This window comes from Ornithorhynchus anatinus, chromosome 8 (assembly GCF_004115215.2).
Source record: "Ornithorhynchus anatinus isolate Pmale09 chromosome 8, mOrnAna1.pri.v4, whole genome shotgun sequence".
NCBI classification, from domain to species: domain Eukaryota; kingdom Metazoa; phylum Chordata; class Mammalia; order Monotremata; family Ornithorhynchidae; genus Ornithorhynchus; species Ornithorhynchus anatinus.
In genome coordinates, this window is record NC_041735.1 from 28,396,050 (window position 1) to 28,421,718 (window position 25,669).

The window sequence follows — 25,669 nt, forward strand, 5'->3', positions numbered from 1 at the left end:
ATACTTCTGGTTGCTTGATTGCGCTGGCATCCTATCAAAGAGCCAGAAATGGGGAGGAGGCGCGTGGAGCCAGATTCTGGGGAGGGGGAGCGTTAAGCCACTGGGGACCCCCTTCTTTCGCAGCCTCCTTTCTCCCCCATCTCCTGCTCCCCAGGACTCTCTAAGGGGCAGGCAGGAAGGTATCCTGCAGATCCGTGATGCTTTTCTGTCTCCTGTTTGATATTCAGAAAAGATGGCCGAAGTCACCAAGCAACTTCTTAACAGCTATGACATTGAGGACGTCAAAAATAGGTAAATTAAACCAGCTTTGTTATTGTTGCTGAGCCAGACTCAGCAGGGGGAAAGAGGGCTGATTGCTGGTCTCCCGGGAGTCCTCCCGGCGTCTCCTTTTCAGGCTCTCCATGGAAGATCTGGAGCACTTAAATGAAGACGGGGAACTCTGGTTTGCCTACGAGGGGCTGAAGAAAGCCACAAGGTCAGGATAATGGAATAATCATGTTAATAATAGAGTTGTCCTCCAAGTTTGCATTTCCACCCTTAAACTTCTGCATCCAAAGGTCAGGAAAGGCCTTTGGAGAACTCCGTGCGTTCTCAGGGAAGCATTGTGACCTACTAGAAAGAGCATGGGCCTGGAAGTCAGGGGTTCTAATCCCTGCTCCACCTCTTGTCTGCTGTGTAACCTTGAGCAAGTCACTTAACTTCTCTTTGCCTCAGTTACTTCACCTGTAAAGTGGGGATAAAATCCTTCTTCCTTCTACTTAAACTGTGAGCTCCGTGTGGGACAGGCACTGTGTCCACCCTGCTTATCTTGTGTCTACCCCAGTGCTTAGTACAGTGCTTGGTACGTAGTAAGCACTTAACAACTACCATATGGCCTTGACCATCTGGCCTTTGGGAAGTTCAGCCCAAGACACTGTTCAGCCTGAGAACAGGAGGGACAAAGGTTACTCCTCAGTAAGGAATCGTTTTCTGGGGATAACTTGTCTTCTGAGAATCGCCTTTTCCGTGGAAGATTAAAAGTTACATGGGAGACACTTTTTTGGGGAAAAACAGTGGAAAAATTTTTCATTAAAGAGAAACCATCATGCGGACAGTGGAGATTCACTGCCCCAGAAAGCCATTTAGGCAGGGCACATTTTGTTGGGTGGGAAATCCCAGATCTGTCACTGAAACTTATTGACCTGCCTAGAACTTGTGAAAATCAAAGTTGCCTTTTAGGAAACGAAAAAGATCTTTAGAGACTGCTAAGAGTTTTTGACCTCTACTGGAAAGGCCCATGGTTTTCTTGCATCTCCCTGAAGAGTCTTTTATATTGCTTGCATTGAAAAAAGTGCTTTGGGAGTAATTGAGAAGACTTTGGAATTGAGTCATCATAAACCCATATAGCCTTGGACAAGTCACTTCACTTCTCTGTGCCTCAGTTGCCTCATCTGTAAAATGGGGATTGAAAATGTGAGTCCCACATGGGACAGGGACCATGCCTGACCTGGTTTGCTTGTATCCACCCCAGCGCTCAGTATAGTGCCTGGCACATAGTAAACACTTAACAATTAACCTTATTATTATTATTATTATTACAAACCTTGGGGGGACTGGGCCGAGGCCTGGAAGAGTAAAAGAGCGACCTACCGGCCCCCTCCACCTCTTCCCTCAGCCACACCCCTTTCAGCACTGCCTGTTGGGAAAGGAGACGCTGGTATCCACCCTGCAGTGGGCTGGTGACACCAGTCCTTGTGTGGAAGGCTGATTGACAGAGAAGAAAATCTGCTCCATCTTGGTGCCCACCCTGCCCCCTAACCACTCTGGCATCTGTGCCTGGAGAGGCAAAACAGTGCCCACCCCCGCCCCTCTAGGGCCCTGTGCCTGTCATGCCATGCCTGTTACACCCTCAACACAGCTGTGACAATAAGAATTGATAACTGTGGCATTTCTAAAATGTTTACTATATGCCAAACACTGGAGTAGCCACAGTTCAGTCCGCTTAAAACCAGTCCCTGCCTATCACAGGGCCTGGTCTAAGGGAGAAGGAAAATAGGTATTGAATCTCCATTTTCCTATGAGAAAACTGAGGCACCGAGAAGAGATGTGATTTGCCCAAGGTCACACAGCAGGCAAGAGGCAGAGCTGAAATTAGAATCCAAGTTCTCCAATTCAGATCTGTCACCGAAACTTATTTAACTGCCTTGAACTTGTGAAGATCAAAGTTGCTTTTTAGAAAACGGAACAGATCCTAAGGAGGCTAATAAGAGTGTCTGACCTCTACTGAAAAGACCTGTGCTCTTTCAACTAGGGCAGACAGCTGCTCAGTAGATGGCAGCAGGGTGCTCTTCAGAGAGAGGCAAGCTCACTTGATGAACCAGTTGGCTAAATTGCATGCGCTTGGAGAAAGGCTAAATCATTTTCCTCCAGGGAGCCCCCTTCCCTCACCCGTAGGCTTAGGGGGGTGATGGCTGACTGCCGAGCCCACTCCCCTCCAGCGGGGCGCGTGCGTGATGGCTGGGACAGCTGCAGCCATTTGCTTTCCTTTCTTCCCGGCCCACCGCCAGGATCCTAGAAAACCATTTCCAGGTCCAGAAGGAGAACTATGAGAAGGAGATTGAAACTCTGAACAGCAAAGTGGAGCACCTGAGTCAGGAGATGAACCACTTACAGAAGCTGTTTAGAGAAGAGAATGACATCAACGACAACATCCGGCACCAGCTCGCCAGGCTGACGTCTGAAAACATGGTATGTGGTGGTGGTGATGGCAGGGGGTCTTCCCTGTCAACTCGGTCTTTTATTTTTTTGGTATTTGTTAAGCACTTACTATGTGCCAGGCACTGTTCTAAGCGCTGGGGTGGATTCAGCTAATCAGGCTGGATACGGTCCCTGTCCCGCTTGGGGCTCACAGTCTCAATCCCCATTTTACAAATGAGGTAACTGAGGCACAGAGAAGTGAAGTGCCTTGCCCAACATCACACAACAGACAAGTGGCAGAGCTGGGATTAGAACCCAAGTTCTTCTGACTCCCAGGCCCATGCTGTTTTCACTAGGCCACGCTACTTCTCAGTCAATCAATAATCAGTCAATGGTATTTACTGGGCTTTTACTGTGTGCAGAGCACTATAAAAGCACTTGGGAGAGTACAGTACACCAGAGTGGGTAGACACAATCCCTGCCCACAAGGAGTTTACCATCTAGAGGATGAAAGAGACATTAAAATATATTAATACATTAAAATATGTTAAACAGCATGACTAGTGGATAGAGCACAGACCTGGGAGTCAGAAGGTCATGAGTTAATAATAATGTTGGTATTTGTTAAGCGCTTACTATGTGCCGAGCACTGTTCTAAGCGCTGGGGTAGACACAGGGGAATCAGGATGTCCCACGTGGGGCTCACAGTCTTAATCCCCATTTTACAGATGAGGTAACTGAGGCACAGAGAAGTTAAGTGACTTGCCCACAGTCACACAGCTGACAAGTGGCAGAGCCGGGATTCGAACTCATGACCTCTGACTCCAAAGCCCGTGCTCTTTCCACTGAGCCACGCTGCTTCTCTAATGAGTTCTAATCCCAGCTCCGCCCCTTGTCTGCTGTGTGACCTTAGGCAAGTCACTTCTCTGTGCCGCAGTTACCTCATCTGTAAAATGGGGATTAAGACAGTGAACCCCACATAGGACAACCTGATTACCTTGTATCTCCCCCACCACTTAGAACAGTGCTTGGCATATAGTAAGCACTTAACAAATACCATTATTATTATTATTATTACAAAGAGGGGAAATTAGTATAAGGACATGTATATAAGCATTCTGGGGAGGTGGGGTGAATATCAAGGGCACAAGGAGTACAGACCAAGTGCATAGGTGACACAAAAGGCAAAACAAGTAGGGGAAATGAGGGCTTAATTGGGAATGGTCTAATGGTGGGAATGTGATTTTAAGAAAGTTTTGAAGGAGGGGAGAGTGGTGGTTTATCAGATATGACGGGTTCTGGGCCAGAGGGAGAATGTGGGCAAGGGTTCTGTGGAAGACAGATGAGATCAAGTTCCAGAGAGGAGGCTGGCATTAGAGGAGTGAAGTGTGCAGGATGGATTGTAGTGAGAGAGCAGCGAGGAAAGGTTTAAGGGGAGAGATTTGATTTGAGTGCTTTTAAAGCCAGTGGTAAGGAGGTTTTGTTTGATGCGGAGATGGATGGGCAACTATTAGAAGGTTTTAGAAGTGGGGAGATAGGGACTGAATGTTTTTTCTGAAAAATGATCCAGGCAGTGGAGTAAAATATGGGCAGGAGAGGGGAGAGACAGGAGGCAGAGAGGTTAGCAAAGAGTCTGATGCTGTAGTCAAGGTGAGAAATGATGAGTGACTAGATCAGTGTGATGGTAGTTTTGATAGATGGGTGAGGGCGGATTCTCGAGATGTTGGGGAAGTGGGCATTGATTCTATACGGTCCTTAATAGCAGTGGATCAGGCAGGAGGGGGAGTGGTGAGCCAAGCAAGGAGTTCTCCTACAGAGCGGGTTTGAGGAGGCCCAGGGTGAAACCTGCACCCAGCTGCACGGACTGGTTTCATTCCAAACTACTTGTTTGTTGCCAGGTAGACTTGACCTTAGGACCTTGTCTATCCTAATAATAATTATGGTCCTTGTTAGATGCTTACTTTGTGTCAAGCACTGTTCTAAGCACTGGGGTAGATTCAAGTGAGTCAGGTCGACACAGTCCCTGTCCCAGACAGGGCTCACTCTCTTAATCCCCATTTTACAGATGAGGTAACTGAGGCCTAGAGAAGTGAAGTGACTTGCCCAAGGTCACACAGCAGACCTAAGGTGGAGCCAGAATTAGAACGCATGACCTTCTGACTCCCAGGTCCGTGCTCTACCCACTAAGCCATGCTGTTTCTCCTAATTATCTGGGTTATTACACTAGCAAATGATTTGGATTATTCAGGCCACAAAAATCCACTTTGCCTAAATTGTCCAGTGATGACTTGGCTAGTGACATCTAGGTGGATGTGTATGTGTGCGTCAGAAGGTGGTGCTCAGATTGGACTGCAGTTCAGTGCACAAAGTCAGGGCAGGCCGGAGAGCAACTGGGGGGCTGCAGTTTGCAGATTTGGAAATGGAAGTCTTCGTGGTGGGAGACCCAGCACAGAAATAAGAATGGTAATCGGCGGTGAGCTGGGTCCCAAGGTGGCACTGCCAGTTCCGTGGAGGCTATGGGGGAGGTGCCCCCATGGGGCCCCAGTTGTGGGGGGCAGACTTTGCTTTTGACCCACATTTTACGGGATGAAACTTAGTCTCATTCACCCCCAACATCCCTGACATCTTCCCCACAGAACTGAAAAGGCTAAAAATTCAGCCTTCCTGACCCATTTACTCTTTGAGGCCTGCCTACAAACCCCCTTGCCACCTTACCCTCAGAATAAAAAGTTGGCACCTGAGGATGAAGTCTGTCCGGTGATGAGCACCAACACCTCCCAGGGTCTGGGTCAGGCGTCTTTAGCCCCCAGACACAAGAGTTCCTGGAAACTCCTGTAATTGTTCAAAAAAAACTGCAGAAGAGGGGAATGTTGAGGGTTTGGGGAATAATTTCATGTCAAAATCTTTGCTGATCTTCTGTGGGAAGAGACCATGATAAAAAAAATGTACTTGTCTATGGCCAGAAATTGGGAAGTTGTGCATTGGTCTCCTTTACTGCCTAGATTATTATGTCAGCCTCCTTGCTGACCTCCTAACTGCTGTCTCTCCCCACTCCACTCCATACTTTACTCTGCTGTCTGGATCATTTTTCCACATAAATGTTCAGGACATGTTTCCCCAGTACTCAAGAAACTCCAATGGTTGCCCATCCACCTCCACATCAAGCAGAAACTCCTCACCATTGGTTTTAAAGCACTCAATCACCTTGCCGCTACTACCTTTCCTCACTATTCCCCTACTACAACCCAGTCCGCACATTTCGCTCCCCTAATGCTAACCTTCTCACCATACCTCGATCTCGCCTACCTCACCACCGATCAGGCCCACTTCCTGCCTCTGACCTGGAACATCCTCCCTCTTCGATTCCAACAGACGATTACTCTCCCCTCGCCTTCAAAGCCTTATTGAAGGCACATCTCCTCCAAGAAGCCTTCCCTGACTAAGTCCTCCTTTCCCCTTCTCCCACTCCCTTCTGTCACCCTGACTGGCTCCCTTTATTCATCCCCCCTCCCATCCTCACAGCACTTACGTAGGTATCACTAATTTATTTTTATTAATGCCTGACTCCCGCCCTCTAGACTGTAAGCTCGTTGTGGGCTGGGAATGTGTCTGTTCATTGTTCATTGAGAAGCAGTGTGGCTTAGTAGAAAAAGCCCGGGCTTGGCAGGCAGAGGTCGTGAGTTCTAATCCCTCTTCTGCCACTTGTCAGCTGCATGACTTTTGTCAAGTCACTTAACTTCTCTGGGCCTCAGTTCCCTCATCTGTAAAGTGGGGAAGAAGTCTGTGAGCCCTACAAGGGACATCCTGATTACCTTATATCTACCCCAGCACTTAGAACAGTGCTTTGCGCAGCTTTGCACATAGAAAGAGCTTAACAAATGCCATCATCATTATTATTATTATTGTATTGTACTCTCTTCAGCACTTAATACTGTGCTCTGCACAAAGTAAGCACTCAATAAGTACGATTGACTAACTGACTCTGTGGGTAAAACGCTGCTCTAACATTCCGTGTCATTGCCATTTGCACAGATGATTCCCGAATTCAAACAGGAGATCTCTGAGCTTGAGAAACAGAAGCAAGAACTTGAGACCCGCCTGAAGGAGCAGACGGAACAAATCAGAGGTAATTTTCGGGCTCCTCAAGTCTGTCTGCCCGGTACTCCAAAATAAGACAAGGAAAACATCTGGAAGAGTGTCCAAGACAGAGGACAAAGCAAACTGGTGGAGGTTAGGACAGTTACCATAGCATGTAAATTGGTGGCAGCTAGAGCGGTCACCTTAGCAGGGAAACTGGTGAAGCTGAGAACAGTCACTGTAGCGTGTAAACTGCTAGGGGTTAGAATAGCCACCTAAATGTGGCGGTTAGACACGGTCACCACATCAGTGGCGGTTAGAACAGTCACCATACTGTGTAAACCCAGTGATGGGTTAGCTCTATTACCATAGCATATAAAATGTTGGCAGCTGCTAATAATAATAATCATGGTATTTGTTAAGCAGATACCTAGTGGATAGAGCACAGGCCTGGGAATCAGAAGGACCTGGGTTCTATTTCCTGCTCCACCACTTGCCTGCCATGTGACCTTGGGCAAATCGCTCAACTTCTCTGAGCCTCAGTTACCTCATCTGTGTCCAAATTGGTAACACTGAATCTACCCCAGCTCTTAGAACAATGCCTGGCACACAGTAAGCACTTAACAAATAACATAAAGGAAAGTGTTTACTACGTGCCAAGGACTGTTCTAAAAGCTGGGGTAGATTCAAGGTTATCAGTTGGGACACGGCCCCGTGTCCTGCAAGGGGGTCACAGTCTAGGTAGGGGACAGTAATAGTGGCTGCTAGAGTGGTCTTATTAGCATTTAAATTCTGGAACTTAGAACATTCACTGTAGCCTGTAATTGGTGGTGATTAGAAGAGGCATCAGAGTGTATAAACTGGTGGTGGTTAGATGAGTCACAAAAGTGTATAAACCGGAGTTGCTTAAAATAGTCTCATTAGTATTTCAACCAGTGATGGTTAGAATAGTCACCAAAAGCGTATAAACCAGTGGCGGTTTAGAAGAGTCGTCGTTAAGTGTAAACCTTTTGCAGTTAGAATGCTTACTGTAGTTTGTAAAGTAGTGGAAACCAGAGCAGTCACTTTAGCATGTAAGCCCTTGGAATTAGAACCACTCACCCTTGGCTGTAAACAATCACCCTAGTGATTGTTACAACAGGCACCATTGTGTGTAAACTGGTGGTAGAGAAGGAGCGGGACCTGGTGGAAAGAGCACGGGCCTGGGTGTCCGAGGGTCTGAGTGTCGGAGGCCCTGAATTTTTAATCCTAGATCTGCTGCATGACCTTGGACAAGTGCCTCAGTTACCTCATCTGTAAAATGGGGATTAAGACTGTGAGCTGCACATAGAGCAGGGACTCTGTCCATTCCAATTTGCTTGTATTCCCCCCTGTGCTTAATACAGTGCCTGGCACATGGTAAGCACTTAACAAATACCACGATTACTGTTAGTAGTATATTATTGTTATTTATAACAGTCAAGTAGCATGTAAATCAGTGCTGCTGCGAATAGCCACCACAGCATGTAAACCATAGCAGTTGATACATCAAGGGTGATTAAAGCAGTCACTGTATTGTGTAAACTGGTGGTAGCTAGAGTAGTCACTGCATTGTGTAAACCAGTGGCTAGAACAGTCATCACACTGTGAAAATCATCAGTGGTTAGGGGAGTCACCGCAGCGCGAAAACTGGTGACACTTAGAAAGTCACCATAGCCCATAAGCCAGTGGCGATTAGAACAATCACCTTGACATGTAAACGGGTAGTAATTAGAATAGTCATTCACTTTGTGCAAACCATTGATGACCAGAACAGTCCCCTTAGTGTTTAAACTGGTGGTGTAGGTAGCTTGGAAACTAGTGGTGGTTAGAACCATCACCATAGCATTTAGATCAGTGGTGGTTAAAGTAGTCAGCATAGCATGTTAGCCAATGGGGTTAGAATAGTCACCAGAGCATTTAAACTAGTGGTTGTAAGAACAGTCACTGTAATGTGTAAACTGGTGGTGGTTTGAACAGTCACCATAGCGTGTAAACCAGGAGTGATTAGAACAATTACCATAGCATGTAAACCGAGGCAGAACGGTCACCTTAGCATGTAAACCAGGAGTGGTAAGAACAATTGCCTTATCGTGTAAACTGATGGCAGCTACAATAGTCACCTGAGCATGTAAACTGGTGTCAGAATAGTCACTCAAGAGGGTAATTGTGGGCAGGGAATGTGTCTGTCATTGTATTGTACTCTCCCAAGTGCTTAGTACGGTGCTCAGCACATAGAGAGCACTCAATAAATATGACCGACTGTGTAAACCGGTAGGTGTTAAAACAGTCACTGAAGTGCATAAATCGATAGTGGTTGGGGCAATTAGATCAGTCACCATAGAGTGTAAGCTGGTGGTAGTTAGACTAGGTATCACACCGTATAAAGTGGTGGTTAGAGCAGTCACTGTAACGTGAAAACTAGTGGCAGCTACAACAGTCATCCTAGCATGTAAACTTTTAAAGGTGTGTGTTAACTGGTGGTCGTTCGAACTGTCACTGTAGCATGTAAATCGCTGGTGGTTAGAATAGGCACCATTTTACACACACACAGGTGCGCACACACACTCACACACAAAATAAACCAAGCCTGAAGTTTATGCACCATTCTGGAAGATTTCATCGCACTCTTCCCTTTGAAAACCAAAGTTACATTTCCTTTCATCTGAAAGGATAGTATACCTCCTTTGATTGTTTATTTTCGAGCGCCACAATATGTACATATAAGCACATGGCTGCTTCATTCAATAGTCAATAGTATTTATTGTGTGCTTACTGTGTGCAAAGCATTGTTAAGCTGGGGAGAGTACAATACAACAGTAAGCAGACACATTCTAGAGGGGAAGACAGACATTCATATAAATAAAGAAATTACAGATACGTACAAAGTGCTGTGAGGCTGGGTGAGGGATGAATAAAGGGAGCAGTCTGGGCGACGCAAAAGGGAGTGGGAGAAGAGGAATACAGGGCTAAGTCAGGGAAGGCCTCTTGGAGGAGATGGGCCTTCAATAAGGCTTTGAATGGGGGTAGAGAACTTGTCTGTCAGATTTGAGGAGGGAGGGTGTTCCAGGCCAGAGGCAGGATGTGGGCAAGGGGGCCACGGCAAGATGGAGAAATATTGAGAAGGTTAACATTAGAGGAGTGAAGTATGTGAGCTGGGTTGTAGTAGGAGAGCAGTGAGGTCAAGTAGGAGGGGGCAAGATAACTGTCTGCTTTAAAGCCAATGGTGAGGAGTTTTGGGTTTGATATGGAGATGGATGGACAACCAATGGAGTTTCTTGAGGAGTGGAAAAATATACCCTGAACATTTTTGTGGAAAAATGATCCAGGCAGCAGAGTGAAGTATGGGCTGGAGTCGGGAGAGACAAGAAGAGCCTGGGAGGTCAGCGAGGAGGCTGATCAGTAATGGAGGCGGGATAGGATAAGTGACTGTATTAACATGGTAGCGGGAGCCCAGTGTGGGAAGGGATTTTCTCTCTTTATTGCTGAATTGTACTTTCCAACTTCTCAGTACAGTGCTCTGCAAACAGTAAGTGCTCCATAAATACAATTGAATGAATGAAATGGAGAGGAAAGGGTGGATTTTAGCGATGTTGTGAAGTTGGAACTGACAGGATTTTTGATGGAATGAATATGTGGGTTGAATGAGAGAGAGGAGTCAAGGATAATGCCCAAGATAACGTTGCTTCATACAGTTCATTCAAATGATGGTCACCTTCAAAGCATTTTTTTTTTCATATAGCTCCCAAACCACAATATCAGAAAGAGTGCATTTAATGTATATGTCAGCCCCAGGACAACACACACAAACACATTCACACACTCACAAACAGTTTTGCCAGAATTCATGTTTTCACTATGCCTTTTGTAAGGAAATCTGGGGAACTTTTATCTGAAAGACTGAGTCTATCTAGATACAAGATGCCACAGGTTTGGGAAAGATGGCTTTTGAATATATGTTAGCAGGGTTGGATAGTGTGATCACTACAGTGCAGAATTTCCTTAACACAGGTTCTATGAGAATACAACCCTGACACTGTAAGAAAACTGTGTGTGTATTATTGTGTGTTTGTGCACAGGTGTACTGCGAGCTGCTGCCCAGCCTGTGGGGGAAAAAAAAATTCTTAATTATCTAAGTAGGGTTATGTGGCCCTAGAGAATTCAGAACCCTCTCCACACCCTTCCTTCTCTGCCAGTGAAGGTGGATGGCAACCTGGACAAGGGGGGACAGACTGTAGAAAGTGATTGACAGTAGAGCTAAGAAAGAAACAAACTAAGAACAAAACAAGAATCTTAAAACCATCTTCTCATCCCAGGAAAAATGGATGAAATAGCCAGTCAGTTACACCGTGACCTGGAGGAGGAAGGGATGCAGAGGAGGTGAGTGTTTGCTCCCTGGACCCATGGTCATTGGGTGGGGTAGCCCCATATCAGCCCACCATGATTACTGGGTTACTGGTTTGTAATCAGGTTGGGTCATGTAAAGCCATGTTCACTAGGGGGACTGGTGGATTGGGGGCAGGGGGGTGGTCACAAGCTGCTCCTAACAGGACATTCGGTCCTCGTCGAACGTGGCCCCAGTTCTAGGGAGAGTCACTTCAGGGAGACCCATGACAGAGTTCACTGAAGGGGAGAAGGGCCACTGAGAAAGAGAACCGTCCCTGAGGCTCTTCCCAGCTTGTGTTTGCTTGTGGGACGCCCTTGACCGATCAGCCAGTATTTAAGTAGCCTCTTTCTCCTTGGAGGGCAGAATGGCAGATAAATGCCATTTATAAATGTCAGTTCTTGGTCTCTTTTGGAGAGGATTCTCACCTCCACTGCCACAGATCTTTGTATGGTATTTTGTACGCATCTTTGTACCCTGGTTCTCTCAACAGCACCGGGTATCACTATCCAGCAGATTTGGCTGAACGCCTACTGTGTCCTGGATGCTGAGGGACAAGATAATAAACTGTGTATGGGTGATGGAAGTTGTATGGAATAGTGAGGTGGTAGGGGGCTCTTTTTTTCATGATTCTGACTTGGGGATGCCTAGTTCAAAGTGACCGTCAGTAGATAAGCCTCACTCTTCTTAACCAGGGAGCTCACTAGGTGGACAATAAATCTGACTGAACCCATCTGGGATGGCTGCCTATCAGAGTCAAGTGCTGGGGATCGCCCCTGGTTGGATAGTACCTAAGCCCGGTATGGGCAGGGATTGTCTCTCTTTATTGCTGAATTGTACTTTCCAAGTGCTTAGTACATTGCTCTGCACACAGTAAGTACTCAATAAATACAACTGAGTGAATGACAAATACCTCAATCCTAAACCATATAAACCCATCAGCCATCTCTAGCACTTGGGTGCTTATTTACACGCCTCCTCATGAGTTAGGTATGTCTCTTGATTCAAGAGCTCAATAAATTGAGCGCTCAATTAAGCGCTCAATAAATACAATTAATTGAACTGTACAATCGATAATTTATTTTGATTACTTCATAAATCCATTTATATCTTCTGTATAGGAGTGGAAGTTTCTTGTGGACAAGGAACGAGTCCCTTGCTCATTTTTAATTATGCAAGGACTTAGTATGGCACATTTTAATACTACTAAATAAATTAACAGAGAAACACATAGGTGCTCAATGGCTGAGGGTATTGCGGTCAGGGGTACTCATTAAGGATCCACTATGATCCCTATCCTCACGGAACCTTCAGTTTAATAGGAAAAGCAAAGGCAGATACTCATGCAACCAGCATAAATTGGGGCTCAGTGAAGTAGGTGCAGGAATTAGAAGGAAGATTTGAGGACGGGAGTGAGTCACAGCATATGCTAATGAGCTGGGTAGGGTTAGTCAGGGAAAGCTTCCTGGATGAGGTGGTCCCGGGCAGGAGGTGGGAGGGTGGAGAGGCAAATCCTCTTGGTGCTCTTCTTTAGAAACCTGGAAGTCCAGAATGAAATCCACACCAAAGAAAAAGAGAAGCTGATGGCCACAATCCAAGCAATTCAGGAGGCCAATGACCATTTGAAGAAACAACACGAAACCGAAAATGAAGCAAAGAGCAGAATCCAGCAGGAAGCCTCTCGCCTCACTGTGGAAAATGGGGTGAGAGTTCTTGATCTGACTCATGCTCCACTTTAAACATTTCAGTTTAACGCTAATGAATAGAAGCAATTCGGGATGGCAACCTGTCATTCAAAGATAATTTTGGAGAAAGAGTTATTTTTAAACACAACAGCTGTCTTTCCCCGGTTATTAAAGTACCCATTGGTAGACTGAGCAGACTGGATTATAACAAACAAGCTGCAAACCTGCTAGGGGCCCCACCATTTTCAAATAGAGTCATCTACTGATGCCGGGATGGGATTTGGAACCAAAAAAATTTTCTGAAAGAAATCTCCAGCTTTCAAACTTCTTCCTTCCTTCTCCACTTATACCCCTTCCCCTTATCCCTGCCCTTCCAGAAGCCCTAGTCCTTGGCAATATTACAGACATGTCATCTGTCACTCCATTCTCCCTACTGGTCCCCTGATGGAGTAACACTGATTTGTCCAGTTCCTGATTGAATTCCCTCATCAGGAATCTCAGGCTGGAGGCTTAAATTGCCGTTCTCTGAAAGTGTCAAATCCTCTTTGGGTGATAAGAGTTGGTTTAACTGGCCCTTGCAACACTGAAGTGTCTGTAGCTGCGTGCAGAGTGGCTGACAGAGCTTCTTAGAGACTTTCCACTGATGACTTAGTTTGCACAGGTTGAGGAATTCCCCCAGCTGCTGGGGCAGACTGCAGAGGGCAGGGAAAGGAAGCAAAAACTCCTCACTATTGACTTCAAAGCTCTCTATCACCTTGCCCCTTCTTACCTCACCTCCCTTCTGTCCTTTTACATCCCAGCTCGCACACTCCGCTCCTCTGACACTAACCTTCTCACTATGCCTTGTTCTCATCAATCCCTGGCCCACGTTCTACCTCTGGCCTGAAATGCCCTCCCTCCTCAAATCCACCAAACTAGCACACTTACCCCCTTCAAAGCCCTACTGAAAGCTCACCTTCTCCAGGAGGCCTTCCCAAACTAAGGCCCCCTTTTCCTAAGCTCTTCCTCCCCTCCCCATCGTTCCGGACTTGCTCCCTCTGCTCCCCTCCCCTCCCCACAGCACTTGTGTATATATGTGCATATTTATAATTATAATTCTATTCTTTTTTATTAATGACATATATAGGCCTATAATTCTTTTTATTTGTAATAATGCTACTGATGCCTGCTTACTTGTTTTGATGTCTGTCTCCCCTCTTCTAGACTGTGAGCCTGTTGTGGGCAGGGATTCTCTCTGTTGCTGAATTATACTATCCAAGAGCTTAGTACAGTGCTCTGCACACAGTAAGCGCTCAATAAATATGATTGAATGAATGAATGAATGAATGAATATAGAGTTCCCGGGGTTATTCCCAGAGATGCCAGGGCTGAGCCCCGGCATAATGTAAGCCCAGCTCTCCATGGCATCCAGCTTTTGACTTCTGACCTCGACTAGACTAGAACAACCATCAAGGACAAGCTGTTAGAATACCATTATGGGTTCTGCCCAAACTGAAGCATGCTCTTTGTGGCAAACGATGCCCATTTGCAGGAGTGGGGAAAGCAAGTTCCCTCTAAGTCGGTGTCGATATTTTGTTTTGACTGAAGGATCTTGAGGAAGAGCTGGACATGAAGGACAGGATGATTAAGAAGCTGCAGGACCAGATCAAGACTCTGACCAAGACGATCGAAAAAGGTAGGAGAACCGTGGCCTTCACCCCTTATTTCTCCAGCCAACCGTCAGGACCCCTAGTCCCATGGCTTCCAAGCTCTGTCTCGGCCCACCTGAATGGGCAGAAGCTTAAAATGGAAAATGGCCCCTTGACAGTAGAACCGCTAACTCTTCAACACCCCTCAGGAGAGTGTGGATCCCAGAAAGCCTCTAGACTCATTGTGTACAGGGATTATGCCTGTTATACTGTTATATCTCCCAAGTGCTTAGTACAGGGCTCTGCCCATAGTAAGCACACAATCACCTTGCTCCCTCCTACATCACCTCGCTACTCTCCTCCTCCAATCCAGCCCTCACACTCTGCTCCTCTAGTGCTTACTTTCTCGCTTTGCCTCATTCTCATCTATCTCACCGCCGACCCCTCGCCCACATCCCAACTCTGGCCTCGATGGCCTGAAATGTCCTCGATCCTCAAAGCCAAAGGACAATTACTCTCCCCACTTTCAAAGCCTTAGTGAAGGCACAACTCCTCCAAGAGGCCTTCCCTGTCTAAACTTCCCTTTCCTCTTTTCCCACTCCCTTCTCCATCTCCCTGACTTGCTCTGGTTGTTCTTCCCTGCTCCCAGCCCCACAGCACTTATGTCCATATCTGTAATTTATTTATTTATATTACTGTCTCCCCTCCGCCCCCTAGGCTGTAAGCTCGTTATGGGCAGGGAATGTGTCTGTTTGTTGTTGTACTCTCCCAAGCATCTAATACAGTGCTCTGCATACAGTATGTGCTCAATAAATACAATTGAATGAATGAATGAAGCGCTCCATAAATGTGATTGACTGACTGACTGACTCAAACCTTCTGGAAAAGGTTTTGTGGGGGAGAAACCATCTCAACTTCCTCTCCCACATCGAGTAGCACTTATGGATCTTCTCCTCCCCTGCCCCATAAATGGAGGGGTGAAAGGACTATGAATTGCCCCAGTGTTAGAGAACAGAGGGGAGGAAGAGAAGAGACCCAAGATCGCTCACCCACTAGCAAACCGTGTCCTGAGTCACTGAGGATTTCTGCAGAAGGAGTGAGATTTCGTTGGAGGTGTGCGTGTATGTGTTCTGCACACACAGAAAAACCAGGATTGGGGGCACTGGAAAGGAAGTGTTGTCATGATAGGCAGGGACTTCCATGCTGAGTACATATTTCTGTCTGCAGCCAGCGATATCCACGTACCTTCGGGCCCCAAGGAGTTTATGGGAATGATGGAGTACAAAATGGAAGATGAAGGAAAGCTGGTGCAAAATCTCATCCTCGGTGAGTGCTCTGCAGGGCATTTTAGCTTTTGGCTTTGTTTTCACAAGCTTGATGGCCGGGCAGGACTGAAATAAGCTTCCAAGATGTAGGGTTTTTCTCCTTCCAATTCAAATTGCCTTTCCAGGAAGCTGTGGGTTCTGGGACCTGCCAAGGCAATAGAGGACCATCCGTTCGGGGTGAGCCAGGAGCTGCCCTCGGAGAGAAGCAGCGTGGTCTAGGGAAAAGAGAACAGACCTAGGACTCAGGAGGCCTGGATTCTAACCCGGCTCCCCCACTTGACTACTGTGTGATTTTGGCAGGTCATTTAACTTCTCTGTGCCTCAGTTCCCTCGTCTGTAAAATGGGGATTCAATACCTGTTCTCCCTCCCCTAAGGAGTCTAAGGACTGTGAGCACCACAAGGGACAGGGGCTGTGTTCGGCTTGATTGGAGTAGATCTGTCCCAGAGCTTAGCACATTTCAAGCATTTAACAAATACCAGGAAGACGCTGGTCATCGTGCCTGCCGGTGGGGCTTGAGACCCGGGCTTGGCAAGTGAGACCTGGGCTGCGGGCCTTCCCGGGGTTCGCTCTGGACCCGGTAACGGGCGATCCGCTCTCTACCTCTGTGCGCTTTCAGACCTGAAGCCCCGGGGAGTGGTGGTGAACATGATCCCGGGCCTGCCCGCTCACATCCTCTTCATGTGCGTGCGTTACACGGACTCCCTCAACGACGCCGGCAGGCTGCAGTCCTTCATGCACAGCACCATAAATGGCATCAAGCAGGTCATCAAGGTAGGTGAGGGGCCGAGGGGCGGGAGGGGGCGGGATGACCTTCGGCGCTCCGGTGGGTGACCGGGGATCCACCGGGTGTCCCTCTGGTTTCAGGAACACCCGGAAGACTTTGAGATGCTCTCCTTCTGGCTCTCCAATACGTGCCACTTCCTCAACTGCCTGAAGCAGTACAGCGGGGAGGAGGTGAGGATCAAGCACCTTCTGGAAGTTGGGATTTGCGGCCCGAAACCACATGAGCCTCTTCACGCAGGCTGGTAGGGGAGACGTGGGAAGGCCCAGCAGCACCATTCAGCACAAGATCAGACTTGGGGCAGGTCCCTTCTGACCCCCCTTTGTTCTCCCTGGTAGTTCACATGTCAGCTGGTTTTGTCGACGGCATCTGGGAGAGAAGCGATACACAGGGAATAATGGAAACGGCTTACTGTGTGCAAAGCACTGTCCTGACCGCTGGGGAAAAATGCACCGATGCGAGATATGGTCTCTGGCTCTCCAGGGGCCCACAGTCGAAATATAAGGTGGAAAATGGTTTGGCCACAGACTGAATAGGAAAGATGAAACACAAGACAACATTAAAGCACAGAGTCCAACGAGTCTGATGGTAAAGGGGACCAGTGAGAGTGTGGTCACACCCAAACTAGCCGAGGTTCCAAGATTTGGGTGGGGAAAGGGAGGGCACGCTCTGCCGATGCTAAAATCTCCCATGGCCCCACAGGCCAGCATCTGTTGCGACCAGGGGCCCTGGTGTTGCGATAAGAAGGTGGCAAGTTTTTCCACTGGTTTCACTCAGCAGCCCAATGGAAATAGGGGTCAAGAGGTGTGCTGCTTCAGCATGAGGGTCCCCACAGCCCAGATAATCCCACCCTTGGAGTACAGTCACCCAATCCTGAGACTGGGAAGTGAGGCTGAGTCCTGGATATTGTTCCCAGCCTCTAATGTTTCATGACTAGGCCTGAGATGAAAGTGGAGAGTTTCATGCCCCTTCCTCCCCATCCTCAAGGGTCCCTGCTCACAATTGCCTTTCAGGAGTTCATGAAGCACAATACACCCCGCCAGAATAAGAACTGTCTGAAGAACTTTGACCTGTCCGAGTACAGACAGGTCCTCAGTGACCTGGCCATCCGGATTTATCACCAGTTCATCGTTGTGATGGAGAACCTCCTTCAGCCAATGATAGGTAAGAAGGGACCGGTGGCCAATCTCACTGTGTCCCAGGGCCTGAGATGAGCTCCATACAAGGTACCATGGCACAAGGGGCCGGGACAGAATGAGAATGCAGGCGAGGGTGGCACTTTATCAGTTAATATTATGCAGCACATTGAGCCTCCTTTGTTTTCTGTGTCCCTGGAGTGCTGCCAAGTCCTTTCCTAAACTCTGATTCCCCCTAATCTCATCGGTTACTCGGAGATAATTATCCCTGCCCTCGCTTTCTCCCAGGCATGGCCAGAAAATGAAATGAGCCAAGAGTTGTGAAAGGGCTTTGCCATTTTAGAAGAGAGGGGATTGTTGTTGACCCTATAGTCCCTTGAACAAGGGCAAATCCCTGCTCCCCTACCCGTTTTCAAATGGTATTTCTTAAGCACTTACTATGTGCCAGGCACTGTACTAAGCACTGGGGCAGATGCAAGCTAATCAGGATTCATTCAATCGTATTTATTAAGCCCTGGGAAAGTACAATACAACAGTAAAGAGTGACAATCCCTGCCCACAACGAGCTCACAGTCTAGAGGATGGACATGGTCCCTGTCCCACATGGGGCTCACAGTCTCAATCCCCATATTACAGATGAGGTAACTGAGGCCCAGAAAGTGAAGGGACTTGCCCAAGGTCACACAAGCGGCAGAGCTGAGATTAGAACCCAGGTCCTTCTGACTCCCAGGGCCATGCTCCGTTTACCAGGCCGTGCTGCCTTATGTAAGATAGCAAGCCACAAAGACACCGAGACTTTCAGCCCACCAGGCACACTGCAGGGCAACTCGGAGTAATTTCACCATTTGGGTCTGTGACCCCACCCATGTCCTGCCTATTCACCAGCCTCTCCAGCTTCATGCTCACCAGCCCTTGCTCTGTCTCTCTTATGTCAGACCAATAATGAAATCTAATTATTTATTTTAATATGTCTCCCCCTTTAGACTACAAGCTCCTTGTGGGCAGAGAATGTGTCTCCCAACTCTTTTGTATATACTCTCCCAAGCACTTCCCATCGCCTCTCTCTCACACAACCCCTCTCTTCATCCCCTCCTATTTTTCTCCCTTCTTCTCCCTCTCCTTTCTTATCTCTTTTCTTCCTTCTTCTGTTCCCATGTTCTGCTACTAATTCTCCTTTTTTCTTGCCTGCTTCTCTCTCTTGGGCCGGACACACAGTCACCTCACCTTTTCCTATTCCCAATCCTTCTTCTTGTTCTTCCCCCTTCCTGTCCCCTCTCCCCTCTCCCCCTCCTGATTGTCTTTCACTTCCTCCCTCACTCTGCCTGCCCAAAGATGCTCAGGGCCTCCCCTGATTAAACCCCATGTCTCTAATCATGTCACCCCAGCATCTGATCCTGGATCCAACCCTTGCCAATAGACTTTTACCCGGCAAACATAGGGTTTGCTTCTGCTGACTTGCCCCAGTGCATAGGCCAGTACTTAACACTCCGCAGGTGTTTGATAAGCTCCATGGATTGATTGATTGTGGGCAGGGAACGTGTCTGAGTATTGTTATATTGTACTCTCCCAAGCCTTAGTATCATGCTCTGCACACAGTAAGTGCTCAATAAATACCATTCACTGACTGACCGATTGCGTTATAACAAGAAGACTTTCCCTGTCTCCTTGCAGTTCCGGGCATGTTGGAGTATGAAAGCCTGCAGGGCATTTCAGGATTGAAGCCTACGGGCTTCCGGAAGCGATCCTCCAGCATTGACGACACGGACGCCTACACGATGACCTCCATCTTGCAGCAGCTCAGCTATTTTTACAGCACCATGTGCCAGAACGGCCTGGACCCCGACCTCCTGAAGCAGTCCGTCAAGCAGCTTTTCTTCCTGATCGGTGCCGTCACCCTCAACAGCCTCTTCCTTCGCAAGGACATGTGCTCCTGCAGGAAAGGAATGCAGATCCGGTAATAAATCACCGTTGCATTTGGGAAGCGCTTTCTTTGGGCCCAGCACGGTAGAAAGCACCAGGGTAGATATGAGACGATCACGTCACACACGGTCTCTGTCCCTGTCCCAAATGGGGCTCACCGCCTACGGTCTTCTCAGAAGGCACTGAGCAAATGAGCTGGGGAGAGAACTCTGGACAGCTCAAACACACCCACAGACAGGCACACACTCACACTCGAGTGAGTACACACAGCCATTTGATCTGTGGTACTGAGGAACAGCATAGCCCAGGGGACAGAGGATGGGCCTGGGATTCAGAAGACCCAGCTTCTAATCCTGGCTCCAGCACTTGTCCATTGTGTGACCTTGAGCAAGTCACTTAACTTCTCCGTGCCTCAGTTTCCTCAACTGTAAAATGGGGATTAAATATCTCTTCTCCCTCCCTTTAAGACTGTGAACCCCATGTGGGTCAGGGTTATGTTCACCAGATTATCTTGATTCTCTCCCAGTGTTTAGTGGAGTAATTGGCACATGGTCAGTTCTTAAGTATCATTTTGAGAAATGGATGGAGTTGGAGCTTACACGTGGGCACAAATAGAAGCAGTGTGGCCTTGTCAGCCAGACAATCATATTTATTAAGCACTTACTGTAGGCAGAACACTTTACTAAGTGCTTGGGAGAGTATACTAGACACATTCCCTGCCCAGAGCGAGTTTACAGTTTAGAGGGGGACACAGTCATTAATATAAAAAAAAAATTACAGATATGGACATAAATGGGGTTGGGAAGGGGGATGAATTAAAGGGAGCAAGTCAAGGAAATGCAGAGGGGAGGAGGAGGAGAAGAAAGAAGAGCTTAATCAGGGAAGACCTCTTGGAGAAAATGCATTTGCAAGAAGGCTTTGAAGCAAGGGAGAGTAATTGGTTGAGGATATGAAGAGGGAGGGCATTCCAGGCCAGAGGCAGGATGTGGGTGAGAGGTCGGAGGTGAGATAGACAAGATCCAGGTACAGTGGGTAGGTTGGCATTAGAGGAGTGAAATATGAAGGCTGGGTCATAGTAAGAGAGTAGTGAGGTGAGATAGGAGGGGGCAAGGGATTGAGTGCTTTAAAGCCAATGATAAAGAGTTTCTATATGATGTGGAAGTGGCTAGTCAACCACTGCAGGTTTTTGAGGAGTGGGGAAACATGGACTCAGTGGTTTTGTGGAAAAGTGATCTGGGCAACAGAGTGAAGTATGGACTAGAGTGGGGAGAGACAGGAGGCTGGGAGGTCAGCAAGGAGGCTGATAAAGTAGTCAAGGCAGGTTAGGTACTTGGATAAACATGGTAGCAACTTGGCTAGAGAGAAAAGGTCCTATTTTAGTCGTGTGGTGAAGTTCAAACCGGCAGATTTTAGTGATGGATCAAATATATAGGTTGAATGAGAGAGAGGAGTCAAGGATAATGCCAAGGTTAAGGGCTTGTGAGACAGGAAAGATGGTGATGCCGTCTACAGTGATGGAAAAATCGGGGAAGAACCGGATTTGGGTGAAAGATGAGTTCTGTTCTAGACATGTCAAGTTTGAGGTGATTGCGGGAAATACAAGTAGAGATGTCTTGAAGGCAGGAGGAAATGCAAGACTGTAGAGAGGGAGAGAGATCAGGGCAGGAGATGTAGATTTGGGAATCATCCGCATAGTGGTGGAAGTTGAAGCTACATGAGTGAATCAGTTCTCCAAGGGAGTAAGTGTAGATGGAGAATAGAGGTGAACCTTGAGGAGCACCCACAGTTAGGGAGTGAGAGGCAGAGGAAGAGTCCGTGAAAGAGACTGAGCATGAGCATCCAGAGTGCTAGGAGCAGAACCAGGAGAGGACAGTGTCGATGTAGCCGAGGTTGGCTAATGTTTCCAGAGAAGGAAATGGTCGACAGTGTTGAAAGCAGTTGAGAGGTTGAGGGGGATTAGGATGAAATAGAGTTGTGACTTTTGTTGATGTTGGGCTCTGAGTTGAGGAGCCTGAAACTCTACTCTGCTAGTCCCAGGACCGGGGCCTTGTTAACCACCCCGAGGGCCGGGGGCTAATGGATCTTGCAGGAGCCCCTCTTATATAAGCTGGCCTGGCTCCCATCCACCACCACCCCCTCTGCCAGGCTCCCCAGGGCCAACCACATGGGGTTTTTGAAAAGTGGAGAAATGTGTGCAGAATATCATTTTAGAAAAACGATCCAGGCAGCAGAGTGAAATATGGACAAGAGAGAGGTCTGGAGACAGAGGCCTATGAAGAGGCTGATAGCGTAATTGTATCGGGATATAAAAGGTGACCTGACCAGCATGCTGGCCATTTAGAAGGACAGGAAGGGGCAGATCCTGAAGATGTGGTGGAGGAAGAACCGATAGGACTTGGTGACAGACTGAATATGGGGGTTGAAAGAGAGAGAGGAGTCAAGGGTAATGCTGAGGTTTCAGATTTGAGAGATGGGGAGGATGGAGGTGTCAGTTGTGTTGGGGGTGACTTAGGAAGAGGAAAGGATTTTGGAGGGAAGATGGGGAGTTCCATTTCAGAAATGATGTTTTTGAGGTGTCCTAGCCTGCAGTGCTCCTCTCCTACACTTTGGGAAACTCCATGTAGCATTTCCCCTTCCCTTTCCACTCCTGCTCCCTTCTCCCAGAGGACAATCACCCAGTCCTCTCCTGGTTCTGCTCTTACCTCTCTGGCCGGTCATTCTCGGTCTCCTTCGCTGGAGCCTCCTCCCCCTCCCATCCTTTAACTGTTGGAGTTCCTCAAGGGTCAGTTCTTGGCCCTCTTCTGTTCTCCATTTACACTCACTCCCTCGGTGAACTCATTCGCTCTCACGGCTTTGACTACCATCTCTACGCAGATGACAGGCAGATCTACATCTCCGCCCCTGTCCTCTCCCCCTCCCTTCAGGCTCGCATCTCCTCCTGCCTCCGGGACGTCTCCACCTGGATGTCGGCCCGCCACCTAAAACTCAACGTGAGCAAGACTGAGCTCCTCATCTTCCCTCCCAAACCCGGTCCTCTCCCAGACTTCTCTATCACCGTGGATGGCACGACCATCCTTCCCGTCTCTCGGGCCCGCAATCTCGGTGTCATCCTTGACTCGTCTCTCTCGTTCACCCCACACGTCCTATCCGTTACTGAGACCTGCCGGTTTCACCTCTACAATATCGCCAAGATCCGCCCTTTCCTCTCCACCCAGACGGCTACCTTACTGTTACGGGCTCTCGTTATATCCCGGCTAGACTACTGTGTCGGCCTTCTCTCTGACCTCCCTTCCTCCTCTCTCGCCCCGCTCCAGTCTATTCTTCACTCCGCTGCCCGGCTCATCTTCCTGCAGAAACGATCTGGGCATGTCACTCCCCTTCTTAAACAACTCCAGTGGTTGCCTATCAACCTCCACTCCAAACAAAAACTCCTCACTCTAGGCTTCGAGGCTCTCCATCACCTTGCCCCTTCCTACCTCTCCTCCCTTCTCTCTTTCTACCGCCCACCCAGCACGCTCCGCTCCTCCGCCGCCCACCTCCTCACCGTCCCTCGGTCTCGCCTATCCCGCCGTCGACCCCTGGGTCACGTCCTCCCGCGGTCCCGGAACGCCCTCCCTCTTCACCTCCGCCAAACTGATTCTCTTTCCCTCTTCAAAACCCTACTTAAAACTCACCTCCTCCAAGAGGCGTTCCCAGACTGAGCTCCTCTTCTCCCTCTACTCCCTCTGCCATCCCCCCTTTACCTCTCCGCAGCTAAACCCTCATTTTCCCCTTTTCCCTCTGCTCCTCCCCCTCTCTCTTCCCATCCCCACAGCACTGTACTCGTCCGCTCAACTGTATATATTTTCGTTACCCTATTTATTTTGTTAATGAATTGTACATCGCCTCGATTCTATTGAGTTGCCATTGTTTTTACAAGATGTTCTTCCCCTTGACTCTGTTTATTGCCATTGTTCTTGTCTGTCCGTCTCCCCCGATTAGACTGTAAGCCCGTCACACGGCAGGGACTGTCTCTATCTGTTGCCGACTTGTTCATCCCAAGCGCTTAGTACAGTGCTCTGCACATAGTAAGCGCTCAATAAATACTATTGAATGAACAGAGCCAAGCTTGTCTCTGCTTTGCATTCAGGTGTAACATCAGTTACTTAGAAGAATGGCTTAAAGACAAGAACTTGCAGAACAGCAATGTCAAGGAGACTCTGGAACCCCTTTCCCAAGCGGCCTGGCTACTCCAGGTCAAGAAGATCACAGACAGCGACGCAAAGGAAATCTCCGAGTGCTGCAAGATGCTGTCTGCCGTCCAGGTAACCGGCCCCCACCTCTATTCCGCCCCATCCCGGGCAGTGCCATGTGCTCTCAGGGAAGCCAATGCATTCATTTATTCATTCATTCAATCGTATTTATTGAGCGCTTACGGTGCGCAGAGACACATCTCCTCCGAGAGGCCTTCCCTGACTAAACCCCGTTCTTCCACTCCCTTCTGCATCACCCTGACTTGTTCCCTTTATTAGTCCGGCCTCCCAGCCCCACAGCATTTATATACATATCTTTATCTGTTTATATTAATGTCTGTCTACCCCCTCTAGAAAGTAAGTTGCTTTGGGCAGGAAATGTTTCTGTTATATCATACTCTCCCAAGCACTTAGTACAGTGTGCTGCACACAGTAACTGCTCAATAAATACAATTCACTGATTGATTTCCCATTACTTGTTACCATACTTAACTGGCTGGCCTCTCCTTATCCCATGGAGCAGATTCAAAGGTCTCTTAATTATTTATTCATATTAATGTCTGTCTCCCCTTCTATATTGTTAGCTCAGGATCGTGTCTGTTAATTCTATTGTACTGTACTCTCCCAAGCGTTTAGTACTGGGCTCTGCACACAGTAAGTGCCCAATACATACTATTGACTGACTGACTGACTGGCTCTATGGGGGAGAAACACTGCTTGCTTTCTATGGCTGTATCCGGTTTTGGAATTTTTTTGGTGACTTCCTTCTCTGTCCCTTCCCAGCCCCCTCCTCCTCCCCCAGAGCCGTCTCTCATTTCCTAGAACGGGGCCTGAAGCAGTGATGGTCCCAAAGCACACTGGCTCGGGAGAACCCTGCCGAAGAGAGAATCCCTTGGCTACAGTAACAGTGGGCTCTAGGGCCAGGGGTTGGGGAAGGCCGATGATACGGTTTTGACGTTACCATAGAAACGGTTGCCCTAGTTTCACGTTTTTGCTCTGGGAGACAAAGATGTTCTCTGCCACAGGGGGATAGAGAAGGGTGATCTGGAAACAGCTGGGCTGGCTTGGTTTGATGAAATTTTATCAGCCCAAAGTTTGACCCCCACCTCCATGTGGCTGGGGGCTAAGATGGTGCAACAGCTGGGCAATACCTGCTGGGGCCAGGCCATCCATGATGCAGGTGTTTGACCTGAGAGCTGTCAGAGCTTTTTGCAAGGTGAAAGGGCTCAACAGGAATCCCCCAAATTGCTTAAATACATGAATAGGGGTGGTAATAGTAACAGTTTAGTAATATTAATTTGATCATATTTATTCAGTGTTTACTGTGTGTAGAATGCTGTACTAAATGCTCAGGAGAGTACAATACAACAATAGACCGAAACATTTCCTGCCCACAACGAGCTAGTCATACTCAGCCTCTTTCATGGGCTACTCTTTAATGCCTCCCACCACTCCCTGCCTCAACTGTGGGAGTCCCTAAAGATTCAGTTCTGGGTCACTTTCTATTCTCCATCTACACCCACTCCCTTGGAGACTTCGTTTGCTCCCATGGTTTCAACTACCATCTTCATACAAATGTTCCCAAATCTACATCTCCAGTCCTGATCTCTCTCTCTCTCTCTCTCTCTCTCTTCAATCTCACATTTCCTCCTGCCTTCAAGACATCTCTACTTGGATGTCCTTCCATCACCTCGAGCTTAACATGTCCAAAACAGGACTTCTCTTCTTCCTACACAAACTCTGCCCTCCCCACGACTTTCCCATCACTATAGACAGCAGCACCATCCTTCCTTTCTCACAAATCC

At 48.0% G+C, this 25,669-nt stretch overlaps 1 protein-coding gene across 1 annotated transcript in view; it reads left to right on the forward strand.

Annotated features, from left to right (window-relative positions):
• MYO5C (myosin VC) overlaps nt 1-25,669 on the forward strand; it is a 77,813-nt gene that overhangs the window by 47,364 nt on the left and 4,780 nt on the right. The window contains exons 27-39 of the mRNA XM_029070254.2: nt 228-291; nt 395-475; nt 2,547-2,727; nt 6,709-6,802; nt 11,088-11,151; nt 12,690-12,858; nt 14,428-14,515; nt 15,696-15,794; nt 16,412-16,566; nt 16,660-16,749; nt 17,590-17,740; nt 19,384-19,666; nt 23,762-23,936. Of these exons, the coding sequence (XP_028926087.1) occupies nt 228-291; nt 395-475; nt 2,547-2,727; nt 6,709-6,802; nt 11,088-11,151; nt 12,690-12,858; nt 14,428-14,515; nt 15,696-15,794; nt 16,412-16,566; nt 16,660-16,749; nt 17,590-17,740; nt 19,384-19,666; nt 23,762-23,936 (1,694 nt within the window). The remainder of the gene's footprint in view (nt 1-227; nt 292-394; nt 476-2,546; nt 2,728-6,708; nt 6,803-11,087; nt 11,152-12,689; nt 12,859-14,427; nt 14,516-15,695; nt 15,795-16,411; nt 16,567-16,659; nt 16,750-17,589; nt 17,741-19,383; nt 19,667-23,761; nt 23,937-25,669) is intronic.